Source organism: Palaemon carinicauda, chromosome 19 (genome assembly GCF_036898095.1).
Source record: "Palaemon carinicauda isolate YSFRI2023 chromosome 19, ASM3689809v2, whole genome shotgun sequence".
Classification (NCBI taxonomy): domain Eukaryota; kingdom Metazoa; phylum Arthropoda; class Malacostraca; order Decapoda; family Palaemonidae; genus Palaemon; species Palaemon carinicauda.
This window is the reverse complement of record NC_090743.1, coordinates 102,911,627-102,934,126: the sequence shown is the minus strand read 5'-3', so window position 1 is coordinate 102,934,126 and position 22,500 is coordinate 102,911,627. Positions and strand designations below refer to the sequence as shown.

The following is a 22,500-nucleotide window of genomic DNA, read 5'->3' as shown; positions in this document are numbered from 1 at the left end:
CTTTTAAGATACCGAGGTATCAAAGTCATAAAAGTCTGTATTACAAATCAATCACATTAGCGTTAGAAACGCTCGGCACACATGTCTGCACTTATGCTAGGTTCACCTTTGGAAATAGAACAGTCTACGTGGGCAACACAGTGCCCTCACTTAGTTTGTAGTACAGTATGTAACTACACACTCACCCTGGAATTAATCGTCCCAATTAAAACCACTGTTCCTCGCAGAGTTAAACAGTAGGGTTAACGAAGCGACCCACTGCTACCACAGATCTCTTTAGTTCCTCTACTTGCTTCGCATAGTGGCGAAAGAACACTCTGGAAGACTTCCAGCCAGTGTATGAACGGAGATGTTCAAAATCCATACAATTAAAGAAATTTAAAGATGAGGCAACTTTCCTCGGATCGTGACCTGCGGGTGTACTGTCAGGGAACAGATAAATCCTGGACCATCTGTTCCAGTCGAGGGACATCGCGTCCACTGCTTCCGCTAAGGGGTCCTCGTACGGGGACACGTACAGGGGCAACTTCTTGTTGTCTTTCGTCGCAAAGAGGTCTATCTGCAGTTCTGGGACTTGATTCAGAATGAAGGAGAATGATCCTGCGTCTAAAGACCATTCCGACTTTATCGGTGTGAACCTGGATAGAGCGTCCGCTGTCACATTGCGGACTCCTTGAAGGTGAACTGCCGACAGGTACCACTTCTTCTTTTCCGCCAATCGGAAGATGGCCAACATCACCTGGTTGAGAGGTGGTGACCTCGATCCTTGTCGATTCAAGCATCTCACAACTACCTCGCTGTCCATCACCAACCTTATGTGGATCGAGTGACGCGGGGAGACTTTCTTTAAGGTAAGGAGCACTGCCATAGCTTCTAGAAAGTTTATGTGAAAGGTCTTGAATAGCTTGGACCAAGTCCCCTGGACTTTTTTCCGATGAGAGTGACCTCCCCATCCCTCCTTCGAGGCGTCTGAGTGAATCGTCACCGACGGGGGAGGTGGCTGAAGAAGAACCGACTTCTTTAGATGTCTGGCTTGGGACCAAGGCCTGAGAAGAGTACGTAGCCGAAGCGGAACTGGTCTTCTCATATCTCTTCGCGCGTTTGATACATAACTTCTCCAAACTCCGGTTGCATCCTTTAGCTGTGCTCTTAGCACTGGGTCTGTCACCGAAGCAAACTGGAGAGAGCCCAGTACTCTTTCCTGTTCGCGTCTTGATATCCTTTCGGAATCTAGAAGTCTCTTGACAGAACCCGCTATCTCCTTCCTTTTCTTCGCCGGGATGGAGAAACGGTGTGACAAAAGGTCCCAGTGGATTCCCAGCCACTGGAACTTTTGAGATGGAGAAAGTCGAGACTTTTTTCTGTTGATCTTGAAGCCTAGGTACTCTAGGAACTGGATCACTTGACTGGAAGCTTGCAAGCATTCTGTCTCGGATGCTGCCCACACCAGCCAGTCGTCCAGGTAGGCTACTACCTGAATTCCCTTTAGGCGTAATTGTTTGAGAGCTACGCTCGCAAGCTTCGTGAAAATCCTTGGGGCTATATTTAGCCCGAATGGCATGGCTCTGAAGGCGTATAGTCTTCGTTGTAGCCTGAACCCTAGGTAGGGGGAGAGTCGACAGTTGATTGGAACGTGCCAATAGGCGCCTGACAAGTCTATAGAGACGGAATATGCCCTCTTGGGCAGTAAGGTCCTTATGTGTTGCAGTGTTGGCATCTTGAATTTGCAATTCACTATGAACTTGTTGAGTGGCGACAAGTCCAGAATGACTCTGAGCTTTTCCGAGTCTTTCTTGGGAACACAAAACAGCCTCCCTTGGAATTTGATGGACTTCACCCTTCGGATCACTTTTTTCTCCAACAGTTCTTGAACGTACTCCTCCAGAACGGGGGTGGAGTGTTGGAAAAACCGAGGGCACGGGGGTGGAGTGCTGTACCAGCTCCAGCCCAGTCCATTCTTGAGTAGGCTGTGGGCCCAGGGATCGAAGGTCCACCGATCCCGAAAATTCTGAAGTCTCCCTCCTACCGGCATCATCTCACTTGGACTGCCGTCCTGAGGTCTTGCCTCCCTGACCGCGACCACCCCTGAATCCCCTTCCCCTTGAGGGGCGCCTAGACGAGCCTCTGGCTGCTCCTCTAGGCTTTGCTCGAAAGGAAGTAGACTGCCCTTCGAACGTTGGGGTGAATGCCGTGGACTGTGTCGACACAGCCTGGGGTACCCACTGAAATGTGGTCGGGGTTTGTGCCACCATCTGTGGCACTGAAGGCAATGGCAATTGCAGTTGCTGTTGCTGTCTAAGAGGCTTGGCTGGCCGAGACGGTAGCCTAGTCTTCATAGTCTTCCTCTTTGGTTGAGGACCCTCATCCGGGGAAGACTTTCTTTTGATAGCCAGGCCCCACTTCTGGAGAAGGTTTCTATTCTCCAAGGCGGCCTTATCAACAACTTCTTTGACCAATTTGGTAGGGAAAAGGTCTTTGCCCCAAATGTTGGAGGATATTAGTTTCCTTGGCTCGTGCCTCACCGAAGCCGAGGTGAACACGAACTCCATACAAGCTCTCCTCGCCTTTGCGAAGCTATAAAGATCCTTCGTCACTGTGGCCAGACGAGTCTTGGCCACTACCATGAACATTTCATGGACCTTGGGGTCGCTTGCCATCGTCTCAAGAGTAGTCTGAAGAGACACTGAGGCAGCCAGTCTTTCTTTTGTCTCGAACTCTCTCCGCAAAAGAGAGTCAGACAGCTTAGGGAGGTCCTCGCCGAACTGACGTCCGGCAATATCAGCCTCCAACTTCCCAACTGAGAACGTAAGATGGACGTCCTTCCAGTCTTTGTGGTCCATAGGCAGGGCCAGCGACAAGGGTTTACACTCCTCCAGGGAGGGGCAAGGCTTGCCGGCCTCGACTGCTTTTAGTACAGCCGCAAACCCTTTCTGTAAAAAGGGGAAGGCTCTAGCAGGAGAGGACACAAAGGAAGGGAGCTTCTTACTCAATGCAGCTACCTTTGAGTTTGAGAAGCCCCTCTCTTTCATCGAGGATGAAAGCAAAGCTTGAGCCTTAGCATGGTCCATCACTATGACCTCCTTCGGCTCTGTCTCCTCCTTTGAAGCTGGTTCCTTCCTCAGCCGGACATAACAGTCCGGATATGACGCCTTGTTGGGCCAGAATTCCACCTCCTCTAGGGGAACTGAACCCAACTTATCCGAGATGACGATCTTTCCAGTCGTCATCGGCATGTGCTCAGCATACCTCCATGGGTTAGCATCTGAGCACAAGGGAAGGTCTTTCACATTGAGCCTTTTCTGGGGCCCATGTGATGCTGCAAGGTTCTGCATCCGCAGTTCCATTGCAGCCGCCTTCTCCTGATTCTCCTTCTGCATTTGTTGGATCATTCCAACAATGGAGGAGAGGGCCTGTCCCAGCTCTACTGGGAGAGCGGCCGATGTTGAGGGAATAGGCTCCGGGATCTGAACCGGAGTAGCCGACACCTCGTCGATCTCTTCCTCTACAACGTCTGGGGCTTGAACTTCATCCTGGGCTTCTGCCAGGAGGTCTTCCTCCAGACGCTCATCCACGTCAGACATCCTGTCATCCAACTGGATGTCTTGCATAGCGACCGCGACTTCAGCATCCACCTGGATCTGAACTTGGGGGATCTCCTCTTGAGGCTGGGGAATCACTGCATCAGCTGATGCCCTAGGGAAAAGATACGCCCTCATCTTCTCACTTGGAAGATAAGGTCCAGAGGTATTCTTCTGGAAGCCCCTTACCCAGGTACGAAGCTTCTCCCTTGCTATATCCCTTGATTCCGCCGTCCTAGGGGAATCAAAGGCCTCAGTAATCAGGTTAGTGCACACGGTACATACCTGAGGGTCCCAATACTGGAGATCACCCTTGGAGACAGCGCATGCTGTGTGCCTCCTACAAAACTCATGTCCGCAGAGGTTCTTGCTGCGGACGTTGCAGAAAACACTTCCGCACTTCGGAGGGTCCTCCTGTAAAGAGAAGAAATTTCCATGAGTATCAAGTGAACTATGTATCACTGGTTATGCATAGTATAGCATAAAAATTCAGAAAGGAAAGACACACACTTGTGTTTCCTTCACAACCAATTGTTGCAGCCTTCCAGATAATAAAATCGAATGGTTAATCTCTTCAAAAATAACCAATGCAAAGTTTCCAGAGGAAACAGGTGGAGCTCACACCTAAGCAATGATTTTAAAATCCTGGATAATAGACAAGAAAGAACTCACTTTCTTATCTGTAAGGCAACAGCAAAGGGCTGTGCAAGACAACACAAAAGCGTTAGAACACACAGTCCTGTACCAAAACTTATAGTATAGTTTTCTTCTTACAGTATATGTTATACTGAAGAATACTGGTACAGTATAGGAGGTTATGTGCCGGCCGGCACACACCATAACTAGCTTTAAAGTATACTACTTAACAGCTATAAGGCGGCAGAACGCTGGTTCAAATGCATGTGCCGGCCGGCAGTAACTGCCGGCCGGCAACAGACAATGTCGGCCGGCAATGACTGCCGGCCGGCAACTACACAAGGTAGTACCCGGCTGCCGGCCACACTCTTGGCGACCGGCAGACAAGGGCGTGACAATAGCTGGCCGGCAAAGGTACACAACCGATGCCAGCCAGCAGCAAAAGAACCAGAGGACTACGACTGCCCAGCTGCCGGCCTATGAGGCCGGCAGCCGGGTCGGGTACAGCACTATTAGAAAACAGAATGGATGCCGGGATAAGAGCGTACACTACCTCCTAGCCCGGCAATCCGAAAGAGTGCATATAAGGAAGGGGAGAATCTAATTCAGGCTTCCTGACCAATGCCGTCTGGTTCTACAGGCAGGCATGGATGAGGGACCAAGGGAGGTCCGGGCAGCACTCAAAGCAGAAGACCCTTGCCGGCCGGCAAGGGACTGAGTCAATTCCACATCCTAACCTATCCTAGGTCCAGATGTAGAATGACGTACAGTACTGTAATGGCTAGGCTATTACGGAGATAGAGGGGGAAGGGACCAAAGAGGGTCCTATCAACCTTGCTTTAGTGAAGGATCACCCGCAGCCAAGAAAACTCATCTTAGCCTAAGGGAGATCCAAGGAGGGAGGCCAGCAATACTTGCCAGCTCCCAGAGAACCAAAGCAAGGAAGGTGCTGCTACTCCCAGGGAAAGAATCTTATCCTCCCCCGAGAACAGCAACAAGGACTAGTCTGGTAGATCACAAAAGAAGGAATCATCTCATACAGAAACCTTTGGTAGTGACCTAAGGAGGCTAAGCCTCCTATGTCTGTGTCAGGCCAGCGAGGGAGACTCTACCCCAAGCCAGACGAACACAGACTCAGACTAAAAACTCTGTTGTTCTGTCCCACTCTGAAACCAGACTTACTGGAACAGGAGGGTACAGTAACACCCCAGTATAGTTTTATCGAAAGTTAATTCAGATAAACCACTTAGGGATAAGCCCAAGGCTTAAACAGAGGGAAAGGGATTGCATAACTTCTCCGAAGAAAAGAAAACAACCGGGGAGTATGAGAAAGTATACTAAGGCTCCATAAGCAACTTAGCCTAGGCACCAAGAGAATCGATTACCTAAATCACCGAAACTCACTCGTATACTATCTTGGAAATATTCAACATAATCTTAAATGTATAAAACATAGCCTAAAGCTTCAATAAAATTTTAATACACTCGGAAAAACCAAAATCAAGCATGAAGTACTAGGACCAAACGACTAGGCTATATGGCCTAGCGTAGGCCAGAATTGGCGAATACTTCGCCAAAATAATACTAAAGCACGAAAGGAAATCCTATGTAACGCTAAATAGCTAAAATTTATTAAAGCAAAACAACCGGGAATGTCGCTCTGGCTAACTAAACTTATACCTAGCGAGCGACAGCGTCCATGACGCCTCCGGTAGGCTACGGCTCTTGTAACAAAGATTAATCCTATTAATCAATCAAAAATTTACCAAGAGCCTACATTTATACATAAAAGAAATGGTACTCAACTTATCAGAGGCCGACGAAGTTGGAGAAGCCATGAAAAGTTGAATAAATCCAAGATTTGCGAGAAACACAGGAAAAAACACCGAGTTGTTAAGCTACGCAAAAAGGAATACAGATGGCGCCAGGATTGGCGCCAGGCACGCTTACGAAACTGGAGAATAGGGAGCCTTGGGAGCGGCTCCCCCTTTTTCTTTCCTGATTTCGTTTCTTGCCAATTGACCCCTCGATACGTAATCTCTGTTTGGGGTGCAGATTGCCATGTGGCGTGTCAAGAATACGTCCTCTGATATGTCGCGATATCCCTTTCAGGAGGGATATTCGCTCCAGGAGTTAGATTTCTGGTACCTTAAGGTAAATTCTCTGGGAATATCGCCGTAGTTGTAATATACCCTAGGAAGCTACCCTACAGGAACTTCCATCAGGACGACATGGCTTGAGCCCAAAAATATATTTATATATATATATATATATATATGTGTGTGTGTGTGTGTGTGTGTGTGCATATATATAACATATATACATACATATATATACATACATAAATACATATACATACATATATATATATATATATATATACATATACATATATATATATATATATATATATATATATATATATATATATATATATATATACACATATATATATATATATATATATATATATATATATACATATATATACGTGTATATATATATATATATATATATATATATATATATATATATATACATACACACACATATACACACACATAATATATATATATATATATATATATATATATATATATATATATATATATATATATATATATATATATATATACATACACACACATATACACACACACACACACACACACATATATATATATATATATATATATATATATATATATATATAATTGTAAGTGTTACCTAACATGGTAATGTAAATCGGATGCAAATCCATCATAACTTTCAAAGTTTTCTCGAGTATTATGAATAAGTTATAAGTTGAATAATATTGTAACAACACTGATGATTATATAAAATTTATTTCTATGTTATGATATGATGTATGGGATGAAAACAGATCAATAAAGAACAGATTTTAAAAAATAGTGATCAGAAGAGCGATGAACATAGGAGAAATAATATCTCTGTCCTTTTATGCTAACGTTTATGGTAACACTCACCCTTCACGCCTCCTGCTTCTCCTTCTGCGATTCTTTACTCTCTTCTGCAGTCTGCTGCGTCCGGTTGCTGTCAAGTGAGATCATGCAGGGATTGTATCCCCTTCCAGGGACGTTTGACCTTCTCTGGTGTATTGAGGGAAATTAAGCAGCAATCTTCTAGTTTGTCTTAAATGTTCTAATGCCGCTGAAGTCATTAACTGACCTATGGCCTTTCAGGCTCTTCTATATTCTGTCCTTAGTTCCTTAAACAATGTTCCGTTTAAATGGCAAAAATTTATTGTAAATATTCCTATAACAAGATTCTTACATTTCTGAGAAACACCAACAACAGAGGCTTTGGTATGATGTTTACACCAAGCCACCCACAACACAAGGTCTATCACCAACACTCACTATGGCATTAATCATATTGCCAACAGACAACATATTTGTCATATTAAGTATTTTTTTCATTAGCTTGTTAATTACGTGAATTTGGTCAGTTGGTGAATACCTGATTCCAAAGCCTTCTTGTTCGCTCGGTTGAATTATATTGAATTACTACCAGTAACTATAGTACTACAACTATATCAACACCAATACACTATAGGTACCAGTCTTGTCATCAACATACCCTATGATATGAGGTTTATCACCAACACACCTAATGATACTAGGTATAACTCAAACACTATAGTAATATATGCTCTATGGTGTTAGGCTATCACCAGCACACCCTTCATATAATGTTGATCACTAACACACCCTATGGTACCAAGTTTGTCACCAACAAAACCTATGGTACTTAGTGGTGTCTTGTCAACAAGTACTATGGTACTTGGCATACCACCAACACAACCTAAGGTGCAATACTGCAATGTTTACCAACGTACCTTCCGATTCTCCAATAACACCTACCGAAGCAGGCTTCGTTCGTTCCAGAGTCTATTTTGTCTGTTCGTTCGTTGTAGATATTTTACCTTATGCAAAAATTGGGCTCTTATGTTGGCTGCCCGTAAAAGCAGCCCCTTCGAAATACTCACTCCTAAGGCCTCCAATATGGTTAAGATCACTTGTTTTTGTTCAAACAAAAATCAATAGAAACATATTCAAGTACAATCACTAGATTCCTTCCGCCATATTGAACTAGTTATGGAGTGCAACCTCTGTTTCACAAATCACGTTAATAACACCATTAACAACTATTCTCAAATAGCTCTGCTTCAACTAGAACATCACTGTCACTCGATGCCATGTTTCTAGCGAGTAATTATCACTGCGCACTGCAATAATCACAACAAAATTGATGAAATCAACGAGAAAACGAATTTAAACGAGGCGGGACTATCACTTGACGCTGGACTGAATCAAGGAGCATGGAGGGTGGAGAGCTCATTGACTGAAAACGGAGGCTCGGTCAACGGCTGATATTTTGCCCCCAAAATAGGGCGTATTTTGCGGTGGCGTTACTCCTTCATTAAAGTCATTAGTAACGGAAATCATAAGGATTTAAAATGTTTATTGACTGCCTTTAAATAATAATAATAATAATAATAATAATAATAATAATAATAATAATAATAATAATATAAATGCGAATATTATTGTAATTGAAAACTTGGAAAGGCAAGAAGAAGAGGCTCACGAAGAAGCGATAACAATACTGGTAAATGTTAATCATTTGTCAATAATAAGGGATATAAAAGTTGTTATTCATGGTTGTTATGTATTAAAAAACTGAAAAAAACTTACAGACTTCTCGGTACCTTTAAATGGAAATATCGTCAACCTCTTTGCTTGAATTTTCGGAATGTCTACTAGACGCATCCATAGTCGTAAAATTAACAAACTTCTCAAACCCTCATTTTTCCTCCTTGCCAAGAATCAATGCGTTCTAAGTCTTAACAATAAGCGCAACAATGAAGGAATTGCTCGAAATAAGTCTTGCAGTTTGTAGTATAGATTATATCTGTTTCAGGAGATCGAACGATCAAACATACCACGCTCTTATTGTTAAACCAGACAAAATATCACTGCGTTTTTGTATATTCTAATGTGAGAATTTTCTTTTTCTTTTTCTTTTTATTATTATTATTATTATTATTATTATTATTATTATTAATAAAAAAAAGTCTATAAACATTTTAGTTCATAATGAACGAAATTACGGATTAAAACAACAATAAAACAGTTCCCCGTCAAATCTGTTTGCGGACTTACGTTATTTTACAAAAACTAGTCTTTAGTACTGCGGTACTGACAACCTTTTTCATCGTGCATGGGGAACAGTGTTGCCACTCATTGGCTTTTTTTTTTAACTAGATATTGACTTTTTTAGCTTGTCCTTGGCGTCTTTGCTTTTTCCTCTCTCTCTCTCTCTCTCTCTCTCTCTCTCTCTCTCTCTCTCTCTCTCTCTCTCTCAGGCAATACACAATTCCCAACGTGTATTGAACGTGGTCACTCTACACTTGTGAACTTGCATAGTGGCATGATCCCCGATGTACAATAACTACCCTAATAATATTCGGCAGTCAGTAATGAAAACATGAAAAATCTTTGTTTGGTAAAATATAACAATCTAATCCACATAAAGCCAGGTTGACACCTACGTACTTTTTTGTTGCGACGTGGGGTCGTGCCACCTTGCAAAACACCTCGCGGCTGCTCGTGACAAGACCTCGCAAGAAAATTGTAAAATGTCACAACGTCGCCAGAGTTTTTAAACATGTTTAAATTTTGTTGAGGCACTGTGCGATGTGGATGACCTCGCGCTACCTCGCAAGATATGTTTGGGACATCATACTCACATTTCGTAGGATGTGACCTGTGATTGTGCCACCTCACGCTAGCCACGTCGCCTTGCAGCCTTTCATGAGGTGTGTTTACCCTTTCCGATGAACAGCTGCGCAGAGTCGACGTTGTCTGGTGAGGTTGTCCGAGATGATGATGTTTTGACACCATTATGAACACTGATTGGTTTGTGCGTGGGTGGGCCTGAAATACCAAGCGCTTGTTGGTTGATAGCGGTGCATGGGTAGCATATAAAGGGTCGCTAGGCCCAGCATTACTCATTTATAGTCCAGAACATGCAAAAATACTACTACAACCTCCACAATACCTCGCCAGACCACCAAGCAGTCCAAGGAGTCCCAACAGTCCAAGAAGTCCCAGCAGCCCTAGCCCTACCCTAAGGAACCAGAGATGACCCCTTCTCCAGTGGTGCAGGAGACAGAGTCGTAGAAGAAGAACTTGTAGCAGGACCTAGTGGACTACAGCAATCACAAAAAAGTGGTATCGACCCATCAAGAGGGACATACCAGACTACCCATTCACAGATGCCCAAGTTTCTGAGATTGCCGAGTTTGATAAGAATCATCCATCTCTCTATGACAAGTGGGACATGCAGTGGTGCAATCCCAGACTGAAGGAGACCCTGTGGACCGAGCTTGCAGCAACCTTTCCCAACTGTACTTTCCTGCACGCGAGGAAGTTGTTTGAAAAGAATAGAACAGATTTCGGGAAAATAGAGATGATGGAGAGCAAGAGTGGTGCCCCAGCAAGGAGGAGGACACCACGAGAGGAAGAAGTCATGACCACCTGGGATTTTCTCTGGGGACACGTAGCTCGAGAACACACTATTGAGTGGCAGATTCTCTCCTACCTCGCAAAGGACCAATTCAGACATAAATGTCGACAAAACCTCAAGTGAAATATCTGGTTTGTCTGCTGCATCAGTCATCAGGAGAAGGAACCTGAAGTGGATGAGCCACCCATCAGAGACAGTAGCTTCCACAGCAACATATGAACAAAAGGGGATCCGGAAACGCCATCAAGGAGCTCCTGCAGAAGGCCAATATGCTGACGCAGAAGGAGGAGGTTGAAGGACCTGAGGCCGAGATCCAGGACTTTGCAACGTACTTGTGTTCATGACTGAGAAGAGTGTTTCACATGAACCTCAAGGTTTTGTTTGGGGAAGATGCTGGAGATGGTCACAAATCCTTACTACTCTGATAGAGACACCACAACCACAACCTCTACAGTAGCAAAACAACCAGATGGAGTTCAGGCAGTATTTATCACCATATCAAGAATGCACGGCATCCAGTGTTCACCAGGTTCAGCCGTCTGGAACCAGATCGTTTGGCAGCCGCCAAACAAACGTTCGCTGAAGTCGATGAAATGGGCCTTAGCTAAAAGGCCTCCAGTCTATGGTCGTCACCTTTACACATCATCCTGAAGAAATATGGCTCCCTGTGTCCTTTGAACAAGCAGACAAAACCGGATAACTACCCCCTTCCAAACATCGCCGACGTGACGTCCTTGCACAAAGCAAAAATTTTCTCCATGTTCGACCTCATAAAGGGGTATTATCAGGTGCCCATACACCCAGAAGTCATCCCCAAGACCGCCATCACCACCCCTTCAGTACAAATACCTTCAATAACTCCTGTTTTGGTCATCATAATGCTGGGGCCACTTTTCAACACCTCATGGATGGCATCTTAGAGGATCTTCCCTTTTGTGTATGTTGCGTGAACAACATAATTGTGTTCTCTTCCTCCAAAGAGGAACACCTCCGTCACCTACGCATCGTGCTCGCCCGTCTACAACCGAACAGCCATGTAGTTCGTTATGACAAATGTACATTTGGCACCAACCAAGTATCATTCTTAGGGCACCACATCACTCCTGAAAAAGTCCATGACTTCCTCAGAGGGTAGCAGCCGTTCAGAACTTTCCCATGACCTTGACCATCAAAGAAGTGCAAGAATTCTTGGGCATGATCAATCATTATCACCATTTCCTTTCAGCCATCCCTGCCACGCATGGCCCCCTTTATGCCTACCTCAAGAGGCGGTCTTCTGCAAAACAAAGAATGCCCTATTAACCGCTGCTGCTCTCACTTTTCCCGAGCCACATGCACCACTCCTTCTCTCCACTGATGCTAGCGACTTCGTTATTGGTGCAGTGCTCTAGCAGGTGGTCAACAGCTCACTCCACCCATTGGCCTTCTTCAGTAGATAACTGTCCAAGACGGAATCCGGCAACTCTACCTTCGACCACGAATTTCTGGCGGTGCACTCGGCTGTCCGTCACTTTCACCACTTCTTAGAAGGTACGCCCTTCATCATTCGCATGGACCACATGTCTCTGGTGCATACCTTCACTCGATAGTCCGACGCCTGGTCCGCCCATCAACACCGACATCTCTCTGCCGTGGCTGATTACAATTGCACCCTTCAACACATGCCTGGGAAAATGAATCTCATTGCCGATGCCTGTCAAGAAACACATTAGGTGTCATGCATCTAGGATTGGATTACAATGCCTTGGCAGAAGCACAACGAAAATATCCACAGAAACAAGCATGTAGGACATCCTGCACATCACCAAGAAAGTATTCAACTGAATACGGTATTACTCGCAATGTGTAAGGGGATAACTGTTTAAAGGTATAAAGGCCGCTCATGAATGGCAGAGGCAAGGGACAGTGACATTGCCCTAGCAAGCAGGACAATGCCCTAAAGATTGACCATATATCATATGATCAGCGCCCAAGCTAGGACTAGATAATGGCTGCTGATAACTAAGCAGGTAGACCTATAGACTCCCTCAAACCACCATCCTTAGCTCACAAGAATGGTGAGGTTACAGACACTGAAGGAACTAACGAGTTTGAGAGGGACTCGAACCCACATCTGATTATCACTAAGCCAACAGTTACCAATTAGGCCACAACAACCCTTTGTACTCTATTTCTCTGTCTCTCATATTTATAAGACAATGACCTACAGTGGTTATTTACACCATCTCCATGTGTCACAAAGAATGTATTACAGTAATAGTGTATTTTTCCAATGTGCCTGAGATCCCTCGTAAACATTCCATTGAAATAAAGACACCAGAAGCAGCTTCCCTGGTGAAGCCCCTTCTTATTTCCCGTCGGACATTTTACTCCTTCCCCATTTAACTTTTTGTGCTTAGGCGGTATCAAGGCTTCCCAGAAAGTTGATGTGTCAACTCACAAAGGCACTGAACAAACATGCCCCCTTCCCCCCTCTCTTCCCAAACTCTTTCAAACTTGCGTAAGATGTGTGAGTGAAGAAGGGTTAATGCAGAGTCCTGGCAAGAAGAATGTTTGCTTGTTTGCTAATATTAAGGAACTAACTAACTCTCTCTCTCTCTCTCTCTCTCTCTCTCTCTCTCTCTCTCTCTCTCTCTCTCTCTCTCTCTCTCGTTGAGGTAACATGAAAAATTGTTTACTGTATTGCGGGTGGTTTAATTTCTCTAGGCATTACTAATAGTGTGTGGAATGTGCAATCGAACCTCAGAAGCATCCACTTTTTAGCACTCTACTTTTCCTTTCTTGTAGTTTATTTAATATTTTAACTGAGGACTTTTTCTCTCTTCTGCACAATGGCATTGAATGACTTCAACTCAACACATCCATTAATCTCAATAATAGTTATTGTTATAGAATATTTTGTTCATCGATTTTTCTTGTCTGATTCTTTATGGGTCTTACATTTTATCCAGCAAAATATAGAAAATATTTCTCGTTTTAAAGCATCGAAAGGATGAAGCGCAGAGGGACTTCACTTTTTAAGCTAATTCATAATTTCATCCAAAGTATTTAAAGTATTGAAATACAAAATCAAACAAACACAGGGTTTGCTCCTTCCATTCAACTGTTTTTCACTGTTGTAAATTTTAATCCAACAAGTTTAACTTTCCCGTTTCTTTGTATATCCAGTTGAATAGTTAGCGTGTAAATAACTATAAATTGTAATATATATGTCTCAAACGCGTTGATTCTGACTTTTTTCATTATTTACTTAAACAAAAAATGGTAAGGTTTCCTGCATGTGGCACCTTGAATGGAACAGGAGTTTTGGCCATAGACATATTACTATTTTCGATTCAGATATCAATATACCGACAGTGTACAGTAGTGTTGTCAGTGCACCTCTTACGGGGATATGTAATCATTATCTATAGCAAGGTATTCTTTTAACCCTGATCTATAGGTCTCAGTAGCGTCCTTTTGTCCAACCCCTTCCTACTCACCTACTTTTGGCCGTCTACTAAACCACCATTCCCGCTTTCATTCTTCAAACTCGCTATCTTACATATTAAATTTTACTTCATTCCGAAGAAACTGAAGATTTTCTTATTTAAAAAATCTTACAACAGTAAAGATTTAACAGTAAATGAATAATACGTAATCTGAAACGATAAATACTCTGAACGAACAAGGTAAAACGACAGCGGAGGTCCTGTAGAGAGTGGGGTTCTCCTACTGTATGGGACCGGAAAAGCAGCCATCAAAGTAAGTCAAGTAAAAGAGGTTTCCCCTCTTACCAAAGATGCTCTGAATGGCCTCCAATGCCCCTCTCTCTCTCTCTCCCGTGTTGATTGGTGGGAGAAACTTGTTTTGAGAATAAAAAACCAAAATATTCTTATCACCGAATGTAAACAAAGGTGGTTTGAAAGATAACGTATTAGATTCATTTCGATTTAGGTCATGAATCCCTTCAAATTGAATCCATTTTGCTGTAGATACACAGGATCTACCGCGAAAGACATTAATGAAATATTCAAATTTTGCTCTAGAAAATACAGGTCAAGATTAATAGATATTAAAATATTTAATATGAACTAGGATTAAATCTTTTACTTAGATAGTAAATTTACCTATAGAATATGAATAGACCCTGTATATGCATACAGATGCAGATGGAAGAGGAATAAATCCTGCAGCGGTCTGATAAAGATAAATCTTGCAAATATTTAATAAGGATGTCCTTGACTTGAGAATAAACCCTATAAGGAAAAAAACTTTCCTAAGAAATAGTTACAAACCCAGCAACAGATTTCCAAAAGATACTCGTTGAATAATTTTACCAAATGACACATTAAATAGAAAAGGGAGCTTTATCACTTCTAAATTGACCGCTCGAGTCACCAAAATCTTTCGTCCAAAAACAGGCGTATTTCTCTCAGTCTGAGAAGCGAGTCATGACGGAATGGCCCAGGACTATTCAGCCGTTAGGAATTTCTGTATCTTCGATGTATGGCCATTTCAGAGGCAGCAAGGAGGGGTCTCTTATCTTTATGTGTTAATGCAATAACTCATTCATCTTCTAACACTTACTATTAGAATTGACTCTCAGTATGTCGTTTCATGAGTTACGAAGTTTTGTGATTCCTCTCAAACTGATATAAGAAATAGGAATTAATCAGAGAGGTTTGCATTGGTTTAGGAATCTCTCTCTCTCTCTCTCTCTCTCTCTCTCTCTCTCTCTCTCTCTCATCGCCCCTTTAGCCTCCAACTTAGCCTTCCTTTTAGTCGCTACTTTTCAACTTCCTATGTTCCATTCCTACTTTCCAACCTCGTTAGAATTTCATTGCCTAGGGAAACTGAACGATTTCCTCTCGGTAGTACATTTAAAGATTTAAAGTAGATGGATTCTTTGCCCGTTACATGACACAAAGTCCATAAATTATTATCGCAAACAGTATCAGAGACACACCCACATACACACACATACACACGCATATATATATATATATATATATATATATATATATATATACATATACATATATACATATATATATATATATACATATACATACATATATATATATATATACATATACATACATATATATATATATATATATATATTTATATTGTTTATATACAATATATATAGATAATATATGTATATATATATATATATATATATATATATATATATATATATATATACATATATATATATATATATATATATATATACATATATATATATATATATATATATATATATATATATATATATATATATATATATATATATAAATTTGTATAGAAATACAGAGAGATGAATAAATAGAGAGTTAAGGATGGCGATGCCATTGATTTATGCATATGTTAAGAATTAATTCTTAAGCAACGTCAGCCCTGTCTCCCCCGCCCCCCCCCCCTCAAAGGAAGCGTAGAGTTAGTTGTGATGAAATATTAGTTTTGATTTAATGCCGGTCGCTGTGGACAGAGCAAAGCCTTGCAGCATTTCATCTGAATTAACAGGTGCTGTAACTCGTCCAAGATTTATGGGCGAATTAAGGAATTCTGGACGTGTAGCCTGAGCGTCTGGGAGGAGACAGTTTTATTCCAGGTTAATAAATGCGCTTGTAGTTCATCTCCGAATATATCATAAAGGTAAGTTAGATTTCCAATCTCGTCTGTTGCAAGTTAATTTCATAAATATATATTAATCAAGTATATCTCTTAAAAATTTTTCAATATATCTCTCAAGCTTTGTAGTTGAAATAAAGATTTTTTAGCTTTTTCTCAATGTAGCTTTTCTGTTAAATATTTTGTCAAAGAACGAGCTGTTTATTCTTTATAGGCATTGTAAAGGCAATAGTAGCTATTTTCTTTTATTCGGATAGCCAAGATGGGTCGTTTATGTTGATCTCGGTTTGACTTTCCATCTTGAATCATTATCAATGCGCCAGGGGTGAAGTGAAACTATATGTGGAATTAGTTGAGCAGTTAAAGCTAAAAAAGGGAAATTCCTTCATAATGAGCGACAACCAAGGATTGGTAAGAATTAAAAATATGTATGATATGGAATTACATAATTTCTTGAAGAATTTGTTTGCAAGTGACCATTTTGTTCTGATTCATTGCAGGAATTCAATTTTCTCTCACTTTATGTGTTATTTACTAAAATTGATGTAGGTACAAACACGTTTCTCATCTTTGAGCTGAAGTTGAATATTGTGTTTTAGGTTTTTAATCACATGATTTATTGTGGTAAATCAAATCCATCTATTTTAAAGTGATCTTATTCCTGGTTGAATTGTAAACGAGGACTAGATGCTCTGCCACTCATTCTTTTCTCTGTAATCGTGGTTCTATAAAGAAAAATACTTAAAGCGTATCGATATTCATCCTTTTGATGACCATTTTTTTTAGCATAAATAAGAAAATCAAAATGAGAATTAAAATGATAAACATTTTCAAATCAGTAACTATCATTTTTCCCTACTTGGTGCATCCGGTTAAAGGACTTGGTCATGTGGCCCAAATTCCATAAATCAGATTTCCAGTTGGGAGTAGTGCCATCAGCGCAACTCAAGCGAAGCACTGTAGGCATTAATTAAACGTTTTTGCAGCTTCTTTTCGATCCATGGCTGAATTCACATTCTGGCCATCTACAACATCTCTGTTTCCGTTTTGTTCTTTCCATTTTGCTGTCCAACTTCTTTTAACTTTTACTTCTCCAATTGTATTTAGATGCTGAATGCCAAGCATCCCCTCGACCCACTAATGCATCCCTTCTTAGCCTTCTACTTTTCTGTCTACTTTCTTCGTCATCAGAGTTTAGTGAGATTCAGGTATAGTGTCTGCAGTATAATTGGCATGTGTATTTACAAGACATTACTGGTTTTCTTTCATAAAATCAATGCACAACAAATCCTCGGTGCTATTTAGGTCATTGCTTCCCATCAGCAGATTTCTGCATTGCATGTGAGGAGAAAATTGCCCGTTGCTTGTCAGTTCGTATTTTGCAATGGAAAAAAATTCTTTCCGGAAATAAGGTATGAAATGGCAAGAGTTCTTCTAGTGTAAGTGTCTGACGATAAGGTTTCAAGATTTCGTATAGCAATTTCTTTCAGTACAATGCTTTATGTTTATCCGATAAACATCAATATCTACTGTATGAGTAATCAATTAAATTTATTGGAATATTCATTCGGTTAATTTTTGGTGTAATTAAGGACGCGCGCCGATTTATTCATGTGTCAATAATGTTATATTAATGAGCTCAGAAATTGAAATAACTGAATATTGGAATTGATTTTACTCTCTAACAGTACGCAATATTACTTTTGAAAACTGCCCTTTATCTCGACGCACCCTATTCAATTCCATTTACCAGTTATTCTGATGGAAAATAATAAATTTACAAACAAACTCCGGGTAATGTTTAGCAATTTCCAATATTTTACTTCTGAAAATCATCATCCTTCTATTATTAATATCGAACACAGCAGCCACTTGGAATTCACTGGCCTTCAGGCCCGTGATGTATATCTCACAGAAATTCTTAGGTTAAATTTAACAAAATTACTAAATTCAAGAAAAATTCTTAGATTAAATTTAACCAAATTACTAAATTCATGACAATTCTTACGTTAAATTTAACAAAATTTAATAAATTCATGACAAATTCTTACATTAAATTTAACAAAATTTAATAAATTTATGACAAATTCTTATATTGAATTTAACAAAATTTAATAAATTTATGACAAATCTTAAATTAAATTTAACAAAATTTCTAAATTCATGAAAAATTCTTAGATTAAATTTAACAAAACTACTAAATAAATAACAAATTCTCAAACTAAATTTAATAAAATTACTAAATTCATGACAAATTCTCAGATTAAATTTAACCAAATTACTAAATTTATGACAAATTCTTTGATTAAATTTAACAAAATTACTAAACTCATGTTAAATTCTTAGATTAAATTCAACAAGATTACTAAATTCATGACAAATAATTAGATTAAATTTAACACAATTACCAATTTTATTGTTCAAAAGTTATCCACTGTATCAGATGCCATTTATTTTACTTAACAATTATAGTAAATGCAAAACTTATTGAACACTTATGATCGCTTTTTGCTATGTCAAGTATTCAATGTTAACTTGGTTTATAGGTAAATCCAAACTAATTATGTCTTTCTATGAACTTCCCCTTATATTCAAATTGCTTCTCCATGGAAGCTTAATTTTATCGATATATACCTCTAAAACTCAAGAATTCCCGGTTTTATTTCCTTTCAATACACTTTTTAGTAAAGCAATGAGACAGAGCAGCGGTTCATGGCAATAACCAGCCATACCGCTAGAGAGTTATGGGGTCCTTTAACTGGCCAGACAGTACGGCATTGGATTCTTCTCTCCGGTTACGGTTCACTTTCCCTTTGCCTACACATACACCGAATAGTCTGGCATATTCTTTACAGATTCTCCTCTGTCCTCATATCCCTGACAACACAGATTAACAAACAATTCTTCTTCCCCCAAGGGGTTAGCTGCTGCACTGTACTTATTCAGTGGCCACTTTCCTCTTGGTAAGGGTAGAAAATACTCTTTAGCTATGGTAAGAAGCTCTTCTAGGAGGAGGACGCTCAAAAATCAAACCATTGTTCTCTAGTCTTGGGTAGTGTCATAGCCTCTGTACCATGGTCTTCCATTGTCTTGGGTTAGAGATCTCTTGCTTGAGGGTACACTCGGGCACACTATTCTATCTAATTTCTCTTCCTTCCTCTTGTTTTGTTAAAGTTTTTATAGTTCATATAGAAAATATTTACTTTACTGTGACTGTTCTTGATATATTTAATTTTTTCTTGTTTCCTTTCCTAACTAGGTTATTTTTCCTGTAGGGGCCCCTGGGCTTATAGCATCCAGCTTTTCAAACTAGGGATGTTGCTTAGCAAGTAATAATGACAATAATAATTGGAAAGCATATCCTGCGCCTTGCCAATTCCCTAGAGAGGCATTTTGGAATCATTAGTCATTCCAAATTGCCCGCCGGCGGACTTTCTCTCCGAGGCCTTCGACTTTGAGGAAGAGACAAAGGAAACAAGGCAGTGATGTATTGGGTGTCTCGAATTCACTTCGATATTACTACTTCAAGGAGGAGAATGCAAACTTCAGGCTGGGCTAAGGATTAAGGGGGGGGGGGGGCTATAAAATGTGTTCTTTTTAATGGAACTATTTTGTTACTTTCTTATACCGAGGTGAGAAATTTTATAGTGTTTTCATCTATTTATAAATCTTGTTGCTTGTGTGTAGTAAATTCATATCAACTATTTCTAGAAATTTTCTAAGTTTTCCATTACAATATCTAGTTATTATTGTTACATATATCTTATTATCATCACACAGACACACATACATATATACATGCATACATATATATATATATATATATATATATATATATATATATATATATATATATATATATATATACATGCATACATATATATATATATATATATATATATACATAGGTATATGTGTGTGTGTCTGTGTACGTGTGTGTGTGGGTGTGTTGGCATGTGTGTATTCGCTATGCCATATGGACCAATTATATAAAATTGTTAACTCAGCTGAAGACCATCATACTCGGATTTTACCATGGTTGTGTTTCTTATCTCTTCTGCGAGTCATCCAGTTTACTCAGCTATATATAAGCACAATTAATTATAGTTATTGGAGTTATTAATAAGCTTAGTAGAAAAGAGCCATCTACCGTTCTGTAGGACTAAAACTCCACTGCTTGGAATGCTCATGGCTTTACGAGACCTTGCTTCAACGTCACTTGATGGCATGAGATCAAATTCGACATGGGGTTTGACACAATCTGTAATGTAGATTTGCCTTCTATATTCCTTAGATGATTTGGTTAAAAAGTATCCAAACAATGCCTCTATGACTTCGATGTAAGCTCAAAAAATAAACTTTTGTATGAAATATATCCTTAGACAGAAAGAGAGAGAGAGAGAGAGAGAGAGAGAGAGAGAGAGAGAGAGAGAGAGAGAGAGAGAGAGAGAGAGAGAGAGAGAGAGAGAGAGAACCAGAGTACCGTTACTTAATTGCAAGATATTTTTTTTCCTAATCATGAACATCACAGGTTTCCGATATTCGAATCCAAGTTCCATATTGGAATCTGTCGAGTAATATTTTATTGGAAGCCGTTATTTATGTTCAGCATCAAAGAGGCAGAAAATAAATAGATGGCAAAGATTCAGAGATGATATTGCATTTCTGCAATGGGTCATAGAATCCGTCATGTTTGAAATCTTGCAATTGGCAATCGCCGTTGCAATTAGGAGAAAAAAATGTCATTTTCTGTTCACATTTTATAATGCGTGTTTTTATCAAGCGGATGGTAAGCATTGTCTTATATTAATAGTTTTCATCTGGCCTCCCTGCCCACAGCACTTGATCATATGGCCCAAATCTCATAAATAAATCCACAGATGAATGAATCTAGAGAAGCTGAAATGAAAGTGACAGAATTTACCAAGGTAATTGTCCTGTTGCCAGACTGTTCGGTGTATGTGTATGTAAAGGTAAAATAAACCGTAAACAGAAAAATGATCCAATGTAGTGCTGTCTGGCTAGTTAAGGACTCCTCAACTCTCCTGTGGTAGTATCTCGGCGGGAACATTTAATTATAATCTTTTATAAATTCATCTTTACTTCAGTTTTCCGTTTTGATCAATGGACATTCTATTCTTCAAAAGCTTATTACCAAGATTCCTATCCTAGTAGGTAACCCTAATATGTTGTATACTCATATTGAATAATAATAATAATAATAATAATAATAATAATAATGACGATGATAATGACAATGATGAGAACAAAGACAATGATGAGAACAATGACAATGATGAGAACAAAGACAATGATGAGAACAATGACAATGATGAGAACGATAACGAAGACAATGAGGATAGTAATGACAATGATGATAACGATAACAATGATAATGACAGTTACGATAATGATGACAATGACGATAACGACGATGATGACAATGACAATGACGATAACATGGATGATGACAATGACGAAAACGGTGACTTTGATGATGACGATGATAATGACGATGACGATGATAATGACGATGATAATGACAATAATAACGATAACGATATGAAGGATAATAACTATTAGGATAATGATAACTTCGTTAATGATAACGATAATAACGATAACAATAACGATTATAGAGAATCCAAATAAAGTATCTCTCTCTCGCCTTCTTTGTTCTCATTGATTGAAACCCAACCTCTTTATTCAAATTCCTGGGCGCTCTACTTCCCAGTCTCAACTTCTGACATGCCACTTTCAAATTTCCGAAAGTTGATGAGTCGTCTGGCAAAAGGACTCAACTAACCTGACTCCTAAAAGCTCTTTGCAACTTGAGCTAATGGGTTACCTGATTCTTCTGTAGAAAGTTTACAGGTCTATGAGAGGAGTCTCTCTCTCTCTCTCTCTCTCTCTCTCTCTCTCTCTCTCTCTCTCTCTCTCAGAGAATTTGGATGCGTTAGTAAAGGCTTATTATACAGCAGGGGATAGAGATCTCGATAAACCTTCCCTTGAACACTAAGAATTCATTGTAACCCCTTTTTAACCTTTTAATTTACCATTTTTGCCTCTTCCTTTCTTCTATATAGCTGTCCAACCTCTTTACATTACAACTTTG

The 22,500-nt window shown here is 40.0% G+C and overlaps 1 protein-coding gene across 1 annotated transcript; it reads left to right on the top strand.

The window, feature by feature from the left end:
* The first annotated feature begins 21,265 nt into the window (after positions 1–21,265).
* On the top strand, positions 21,266–21,968 carry LOC137659185 (myb-like protein F). The gene is made up of 2 exons (XM_068394239.1): positions 21,266–21,313; positions 21,687–21,968. Exons 1-2 carry the CDS (start codon positions 21,266–21,268, stop codon positions 21,966–21,968), a joined length of 330 nt encoding a protein of 109 aa, XP_068250340.1.
* Positions 21,969–22,500: the final 532 nt, after the last annotated feature.

Coding starts and splice junctions, on each gene's coding strand:
- LOC137659185 (XM_068394239.1), top strand. CDS start 21,266: ATGAATGAATCTAGAGAAGCTGAAATGAAAGTGACAGAATTTACCAAG. Junction 21,314..21,686: donor AAGTGACAGAATTTACCAAG/GTAATTGTCCTG, acceptor GACAATGATGAG/AACAAAGACAATGATGAGAA.